The sequence below is a fragment of the Falco cherrug genome, chromosome 9 (assembly GCF_023634085.1).
Source record: "Falco cherrug isolate bFalChe1 chromosome 9, bFalChe1.pri, whole genome shotgun sequence".
NCBI classification, from domain to species: domain Eukaryota; kingdom Metazoa; phylum Chordata; class Aves; order Falconiformes; family Falconidae; genus Falco; species Falco cherrug.
Genome location: NC_073705.1, coordinates 12,607,448 through 12,616,198, shown reverse-complemented (window position 1 = coordinate 12,616,198; position 8,751 = coordinate 12,607,448). Strand labels below are relative to the sequence as shown.

Genomic DNA, 8,751 nt, shown 5'->3' with positions numbered 1-8,751 from the left:
TGCCGCATAACTTGGCTGCCACGCAGCCAGGAAAATTATTTATTATCATTTCCTTGCAACACAGATATGGAAAAAAAGCACCCGCCCTCCCCAGGTGCAAACAGCAGCAGCTGCAGCTTCCATGTAGGGATCTATGTACATCACAGTGTAAAGTCCATCAGGAAAAAAATTCAATCCAAGTTTTAAAAAAAACTCCCCATGAACAATCTAAAACCAGGAACCAGAAAAAAAAGTGGTTGAGAAAATAGGTTGGGCACCTCCCTCTTACTATAAAATATATATATATTTCTAAGGCGACGTTTCACAAAACCAGAAGCGAGGTTCCTAAAGAGTCTGAGCTTGCAGCCGAGGACACCGCACAGGCACAAATCCCACGTGAGAAGCTAGTGTGGAAATGAAAACCTCCACCCACCCCGCAGCCTCAGGGGTCAGCATAGTCCTTGGTCTCCACCCCGGTCTCATTGAGCACCGTCGTCCTCATGATGGCCTCGGTGACCGCGTAGGGGTCGCAGTTGGCCGCCGGCCGCCGATCCTCAAAGTAGCCGTAGCCATCTTGTCCGACCTGACGTGGGATGCGGATGCTGGCACCTCTGTTGGCCACACCGGCAGAGAACTCGAAGATGTTGGATGTCTCGTGGTGGCCGGTGAGCCGCCGGGAGTTGTCCCTGCCGCCTCGCGGGTCGTAGACGCAGATGTGGTAGTCATGCCGCTTGCTCAGCTTCTCAATGGCAGCTTCAATGTATCTGTGGGAGAGGAGAATGGGGTGGGGTTTGTCAGTAGGTCCATTTGCAGGGGGGGTCCCATGGCCAGGAAGGCTGTCACCCCTTCCTTCTGTCCAGGGATGAGGACAGCCCAAGGGACACTCTCATATGACCAGCTGTTTTTAAAATAAAATGAGCTGGGACAGCCTCAGCCCTGACTGGCACAGGTACAGAGACACATGCACTATGGGGACCTGCCACATGGCCAAGGACACCCCAAAACTCGTGGGTACCTCCCAGGCAACTCCCCCAGCACTCACTTGAGACCCCCTTCCCTCCGCATCTCCTCGGTGCTGTAGTTGGTGTGACACCCGGCGCCGTTCCAGTTGCCAGTCATGGGTTTGGGGTCCAGAGTAGCCACAACCCCAAAGTCCTCGCAGACACGGTGGAGAATGAACCGAGCCATCCAGAGGTGATCGCCCATCTCAATGCCTTCGCACGGTCCCACCTGGAATTCCCACTGGAAGGGGCAAGCAGATGCGCTGGTGAGGGTGGGCAGGTTTGTGCCTCCCCAGCCATCACATCCCTGCCACCACCTCCAGCAAGGGCTGCCAGCCTGGGCGACGGCTGAGCTTTACCCCTTGGGAATCAGCAACAGGGATGGGGAGTATGAAGTTAAGCAACAGGACAGCTTTGGCACACAAAAGAAATGGGAATAAACCGCTCATGACTAAACTGAGCAAATCAGAGGGGTTTTAATCAAAATGGAGGGAAATAAGCACCACGCCTGCCTTCCAGGCTGGGGCTGGGGCTGCTGGCATGCAGGATCCCCAACCCACACTGCAAACAGGGCAGGGGACTAACGAGGAGCCTGTTAGCCTTTCCCGGTGCTGCTCCCTCCCCAGCTGGAGCCAGGGTTGCGCCACCCACGGTGACTAAGCAGAGGGTGACACATTTACGGCTGCTGGCATGGCCTGGCCTGGCCTGGCCGAGCCCAGGATGCAGAAGGCAGCCAAGAAGGACCCTGAAAAAGTCAGGGCAAACAGCAGGGTTGTTAAAAGTCCTGCCTCAGCTACACTGCAGATAAGCCCCCCACTTATCGCTGCCACATCAGCAGCAGGAGAGTCAGCGACTCACAGGCTGCAGGGCCAAATTACCATCGGCCAGTCTGGCCACCCACTAATGCAATCAGGGACTCCCTCCAGCTGACTCCTAAATAAATCCAAGCCTCCCAGCTCCCAGGATAGAGGAGCAGGATGCAGACACCCACTGCTCCACATGCTGCTCCCGCAGCCCATCCTGGCTCATGCTGTCCCCTACATCCCCCCTCTGAGGAAGAAGGGAAGTGCAGGGGAGCACCCAGCTCTGCACAGGCTGCCAGGACTCAGGCTGAGCTCTGCAAGGAGCTCACCTGCAGTTTGGCTCAGCTGCGGTTTCGCTTGCCTGCCCCAAAAAGCAAGGATTTGCACGCCAGGGTGGGTTAGGAGAAAAAAAATCAAACTTGTACATTTTCATCCTAGCAGTGCACCTGCTCCCACCTAGACAAAACTGATGTGGGGAGTGGATTTAGCATCCCAGCAGAGCTGGGAGTTGCTGGGTTATTCCAGCCTCACGATAACTCATATCCATCACTGGAAGCAGGAGCTGCATGGTGCCATCCACACGTACCTGGGAAGGCATCACCTCTGCATTGGTGCCACAGATCTTCACCCCCGCGTAGAGACATGCCTTGTAGTGGGACTCCACAATATCACGCCCGTACACCTTATCTGCTCCAACCCCACAGTAATAGGGGCCTGGAAAGGAAAGAGGAGTCACCACCATGTAAAACTTTTGGGAGCAACAGCAGTGCAGCGAAATCCCACCACTCCCAGGTACCAGCCGTCATCTGCAGTGGATTTGTGGGGAGTAAATGGTGTTGCCCTCCACAATGCATGGAGCCACCGACCCCTTCTCCAGGATCAGCAGCATGAGCAGCTCATCTGTGCAACCTCAGCCTTATCTAGGCAAGTAAACAGGACTTGCAATGCATCAACTGGGAGGTGGCCAGGAGATAACAAAAGCTTGGCTCAGTTTGCCCCCGGCACCTTGCTGACCCTCTGAGCCCATCAAGTGTCCAAGATGGTTCTGACAACAGCCGGCATTGTTCATGGCTGGAAAATGCAGCTCCCTGTCGTTGTATATGGCTCTTCCTCATTCAAGTAGGTCAGACAAAGATCTGGGGGAAGATCTTTGCCTGGGGGAAGGGAGATGTTGAAAGCAGCCAGTCCCCACAAAAGACTGATTAAGTCAGGTTGGGAAACCCCTGGCCCTCTCCCAGGAGGCAACTGAGGCGCTGGGGCTTGCTTGCTGCTGCATGAGGGCAAGATGTGCCAGCCCTTTCCCAAACAGCCACAGGGAGGAGGTTTTCCTAGCCGAGATCTCCAGCCCTTGCCAAACAAGTCATGCAGCTGAGTTGTTTGTGCAACTGGGGTCCGGCAGGAGCGGCACTGCTGGCCGGCTCACGTGAGCCACGGGCCACCCGGCACTCTGGGCAAACAGCTCCTGACTTCGTGCTGGCTCTTGCCGGGTGTCAGCCGTGACGGGAAAGCTGTGCCTGAGGTTAGGGACAGGATGCCTGCTGCTGGGCAGTGCTCCCACGCAGGCAGGTGGGAGCCGAGGGGGGCATTTGGGTTGGGGAAGGGAGGGAGGACTTACCCTGCGGGCCGGGGAAGCCGTTGTCAGGCCAGCCGTAGGGGTGGCCATTGATGCCCAGCAGCGTGTACTCCTGCTCCATCCCAAACCAGGGGTGGCTGTCCTTAACCAAGTCCATGACTTTCTTGCACGTGTGTCTCAGGTTGGTCTCTGGGAGCAGAGAGGTCTGGGTTAGACCTACGCCATGGGCAGGCACCCACCACACTGCTCCATCCCACTCAGAGGTTGAGACTCCACCACTGCCAAGTGCTTCCCACAAAAGCCTCAAGGAAACTGGTGAGTGAATCCCCCCTCCCTGCAACACTCCTTGCTCACAGGTTTCCTCCTCACAGAGACAGCCCATCACTACAGCATCAGGCCACAGACCAAGAGGGCTTAATTAGCCTACTCTCCAAAACACTGCCAATGGTCCAGGAACATCCTCCTCTTAGACACTGAGAGACCAGGAGCCATACTGCAGCCCTGTCCTACTGGCCTCAGGTAGATCTGGGAACAGGCACCGTACATCTCCCATCACGACTTCACACCCATCCTCTTTCTACCAGCTTAATTATCCTTATCTTTCTCCAACTCTATGGTTTTGGTTAGCACCCAGGCTGGCTGGCCCTGCCTTGGTCCTTCGTGGTGCTCAGGGCAACCAGGGCTTTGCCAGGGAGACACAGATACCAGATACCAGAGAACCATCCTGACATGGGACAACATGCCAGGCAAGGGGAACGAGAGCTTGGATTGAAACAGCAGGGGAAAAGAAGGCTGAAAAACTGTTGCTGCAGAGACAGGCAGTCTCCAGGCTGCAATTCTGCCTTTAAATAACAATAACATACCCCAGAGCAGCTACGATATACGCCCAGAGCATGGGGCTGGAGAAGAGTGGTGACATCTCCCTAGCACTGATGGGAGAAGGGGGGAAGGCAATTCCCCCCCAGAGCCCAAACAGCACCTTAACACCCACAGAGACCCACTGTGGGAAGAGCTGGAGGGTGCACCCCCCTCATCTGCAGGGCTCAGGGCTGAGCTCTCTGCCCCGGCTCCAGCCCCAGGAGCTCTCTTGCCAAATTGCTCCGACAGAGGAGCTGCCGGGCAGCAATCTCAACCCAGATGCTTCCCCCGTGGCCAAAAGGCATGACCCCATTTGAAAAGGAGCCAGCCCTGTCTTTCACCATAGCTGCCCACAGCCTCTCCATTCCCAGGCAGATGTGTGCATCATCCCGCAGATAATCTCCCTTCCCCCACACACCCAGTGGGGACACTGGCCCCGCTTTACTGGTAAATAACCGGCTATTTGCCGGCAAATAACCCCTCTGGGAGCCCCTCGGCATGTCCCTGCAAACCGGCTTCCCTTCCTCCAACTCAGGCTTTATCAGACAGACAGAACATTACCGGGACTGCAGGCTTCTGCCTGTGTGATAAGACCAAGAGGCAGCACGCTCTGGGGATGCTTGGAAAAGGTCACTCCGAGCCACCCCACGCCACCCCAGCACCTTCTCCCTCCTTTTCTGCAGCTGCCCGTTAACAACGAGAATGGCCACGAACCCAGCACATTAAAACCCCTGCAGCTTCCAGCCCCCCACCCCCTAATCCCCCCGGGGGCTGGGTGCACTGGGGCTTAAAAGCCCGGTGACGCCTTGGGCATGCTGGAGCTGGTGAGCGCCCCGAGCTCCACATCTCGCTGCTCTTCTCACCCTGCGCTGCTAAAACAGGTTCCAGCAAACAACCGCCACCACCAGAGCTTGAATTTCAGAGCCTCAGGCCAAGTGCTCAGTGCTGAGAGCTGCTCCCCCATGCCAGCGGTCCAGAACGAGCAGCCCCCTGGAGAGATGCCACCCTAAATAATAAGTGGGTGACCCTTGGGAGCTGGGGGTGCTCGCTGGAGGTGCTCACCTGCAGGTTTCCTATTGTACTTCAGCACCTCACAGAGCACCAGCTTGTTGGGGTCCAGGCAAAAAGGGTCCCTGAACATGCGGACAGGCACCAGGAACATGTCGCTGTTGGAGCCCTCTGCCTGCGCCGTGCTGGAGCCATCGAAATTCCACTCCGGGACATCTGTGATACAGGAGGGGGACAGAGGTGGGAGCAACTTTGGGAAAAGGTATCTCACATATGGATTGTGCCAAGTGCTGGAGGCTTAGACCCGGGATGGAGAGCCCAGAGGGCACAGAGTGCCGTGGGATGACAGCCTCAAAGGATTTCTTGCACAACCCTGGAGCCCCGCAGTGCTCACCAAGCATCAGTGTGTTCACCCCCCCAGTACCACTGGGGCAGGATCAGCCCTGCCACTTCACCTCCCTCCAGCAAACCCCATCCGGATGCCGACATGCCTCCATGCCTGTTTGCCCGGTGGAAAGGGGTGAGGATCTCATCCTCCCCTTCCACCCAGCACTAATGACAGAGATTGCAGGTTAAGCAAACCGCAGAGACACAGGCCGGATATTTACCCTGTTGCTTGGTATCACCCCACGAGATAACTGCAGCGGGTATCACCAGCACCACGCAACCAGCAAGAGCAAGTGCCAACTTCCACTGTCCAAAGCACCCCACAGCTCTTCCCTGGTGATGCTCAGGGCCCTCCACCACCCACCCCCCTCACCCAGGGGGATAAGCAGCAGTGTTACCTTCAATGTTCTTGGGTTCCTTATCAAGGGTCCTGCTTTTGCAGCGCACACCCTCGCCGCTGCCATCGATCCAGACGTAGGTGACCTGCACCAACCCATCCTGGGGCAGCCTCATGTACTGCTCCCGCACCAGTTTGTTCAGCCTGGAGCTGTGCGACACCGACATGGTGATGGCCCTGCGAGAGCGTGCCAGGTGAGTGTGGCATCAGCCCCAGCCCATATTCCCCCTTCCCATTTATTTTAAAAAGCAACATCATCCCCCCACCCTTCCAAAATAAGTCACCCTCTAACCTCCCCCCCGGTTGTCCCCTTCCCAAGCCGAGTGTCCCCTCGCGGGGCTCGAACCCGCGATCCCGTCGCTCACCGGCCCCAGCGCTGCCCGCGCCCGCGCCCGCCGGGCTTTATAGGCGGCCGCCGGCGCGGGGAGGCTCCGCCCCGAGGCGGGCACGATCCCGCCCCACCCCCCGGTACCGAGTGAAAGCGCTCAGCACGATTTTTCTTTCTTACTTATTAAAATATTACTTATTAAAAACAACAACTTTCATATTGTTAAAATATCACTTTGTGAATAAATAACAAGTTACAGGCTGATTAACTAGTTATTTATTAAAAAAGAACAAGCATTACTCATTGAAAATATTATTTACCCCCTGGCTGCATGTGCCCTCCCCCCGGCTCTGTTTTAGTAGGGATGCCCGGAGCGGGTGCTGTGCCCCCCAGCCCTGCCGGGGTGCAGAGCCCAGGGGTGCGCTCCCCCCGGGCACCCCCAGCCTGGCTGGGACAATGCCATGCCTGGGGACAGAGCAGGGTGTGCCTGGCTGGCCCTGGGGACAGGGGCAACCAGATCTGGCGATGGGGGCAACCAGGTGCCTGGCAGCCCAACCACCACCCCTGTGCCCCCCATCCTGCCCTGGGCACCCCACGGAGGCAGGGCTGCCTTTGCTTTCCAGGGAAAACACCGAAATCACCCGCTCCAGCCCCTCGCATCTATAAATCCTTGAGCTCAAGTACAATTTCCTTTACACTTTTAAACACCAGAGTGTAGCTAAGCACCTTCAAAACCCCAAACTACCCACACACAGCCATGGCTCTGATCTGGTTTATGGGCACCTAAAAAAAAAATCTAAGCCAACAGGTGTGAATTTCAGTCGGTTATTTCCATATAGCAGCAATTTCCAGCTACTGAGCTGAACCCAAATCTCAATTAGATTCATTAAAAGGGCTGCTGCCTTTTCTGTTTATGGAAAATAATACTGCGTTACAGAGTTCACATTTGTTAGAGCAGACAGATCCAAAACGTGCCAGCGCAAACAGCCGGCGCCTCTCCAGTGTTATCTCAAATATTCCGGTATATTTTTTTTTCTGGGAGGAGGGTAGGATTTCAAACAAACCCCCAGCAAACCCAGCCAGGTGAGCTCACCGTGACTCTCCAACCTCTGTTTTTAAGCAGTTTTTCAATGTTAGAAGAGGAGAAAAGGCTTTAAAGCATGATGGGGCTCCAAGGCAGTTTGGGGTTTTGCTAATTCCCCCAGTCTTTAAGGCAGACAAATGCTTGCGGCTGCATGACTCACCCCCAGGAATGTTTTTTCTGTTAAACAGTAAAACATTTGCGCCAAAGCAGCTAAAAAAAATCCCTTAACAGTTGTTGCCCTCACCGAGGACACCTCCTCGCTGGCACAGACCCACAAACTGCCCCCCATCACATCTCCTCACCAGGCACCGACTCCGGACCCTCAGCTCTGTCGTTCTTCTGAAGGTGTTTTGGTCTGGCAGGCAGATAAAGAGCCGAGAAGGAATCTGAAAGCATCTGCGATTGCACGAGAACCAGGAAATGAGATTGGCAGAGAGGGAAGCAAAACTTAATTACCAATTTTGGTCCCAGATGGTGACATCAGTGGCTGCAGGCAGCCCAGACGTCACCCACCCCACTGCCCATGGGCACTGCCTCCAGCAGAGCTTGTGCAAAGGAGGTTGGCACCCAGGGATGTGCCTGAGGTTCTGCGGAGCAGCAGCAGTGGCAGAGCCACGTGAGCCTCCCCTGTGTCACTCATGTCCTTGATGCTGCCCAGGTGACGTGCAGGGTCTCCTGAAGCTGAAACTGGGGCGCATCTCAAAAGCGGCCACCTCCCTTTCTGGGGTATTTTAGGGCCACTTCCACAAATGTTGTTGCAAAGCTCAGCATTTCCTCATTCCTGTTTGGAAATCATCCTAAGCAGGGCGGCAGTGCAGGAGGAAACGTACCCCTGGGTGTGCAACCCAGCAGCAGCATTTCCTGGAGGCATTGCAACATGCAGCCAAGCCAGCACGAGTGAGAGAGGCGTCAGTGGCTTGGCCGGGTCCCTCAGCCCTGTGAACCCATCTCCATCCTGCTTGGGGAGCTGGAGCCCATGGGACCAGCCTCAGGGCTGGCAAAGCAGGAGCTGATGCTGAGCTTTCACGAAAAGCAAGGAGGATGGAGATGGACCTGCATCCCTTGGGAAGTATCCCCAGCCCAGGGAGAGGTGAGCCACCTTTCCAGAGCCCGATGCGTTGCATCCTTCATGGCAGACTGCAGGACCAGCAACCAGTGTGTTCACGTGAGATGCCATGGTTCAGCCAAGACCCCACACCTCCCCGAGTCAGCTGTGTGTGGGAGAACCTTGTTTTATCCCCAAAGAAAGCCCCAGCTTCCCTCTTGGATATGCCATGCCCAGCTGCTTGGAAACACCCCAAAGCATGAGTGGACTCCAAACCATGGAGGAACA

The 8,751-nt window shown here is 55.9% G+C and overlaps 1 protein-coding gene across 2 annotated transcripts; it reads right to left on the bottom strand.

Annotated features, from left to right (window-relative positions):
* On the bottom strand, nt 1-7,899 carry LOC102057417 (glutamine synthetase). Of its 2 annotated transcripts, none has more exons than XM_027809557.2 (7): nt 7,875-7,899; nt 6,008-6,183; nt 5,277-5,438; nt 3,399-3,545; nt 2,370-2,497; nt 1,022-1,221; nt 1-743 (listed from the first exon to the last, which is right to left on the bottom strand). In XM_027809557.2, the coding sequence occupies exons 2-7, from the start codon at nt 6,171-6,173 to the stop codon at nt 422-424; spliced, it is 1,125 nt and encodes a 374-aa protein (XP_027665358.2). In that variant the 5' UTR covers nt 6,174-6,183; nt 7,875-7,899; the 3' UTR covers nt 1-421. The 2 variants fall into 2 exon arrangements, with proteins under 2 accessions (XP_027665358.2, XP_005442057.2); XM_005442000.4 differs by lacking the exon at nt 7,875-7,899 and adding an exon at nt 7,721-7,868.
* Nucleotides 7,900-8,751: the final 852 nt, after the last annotated feature.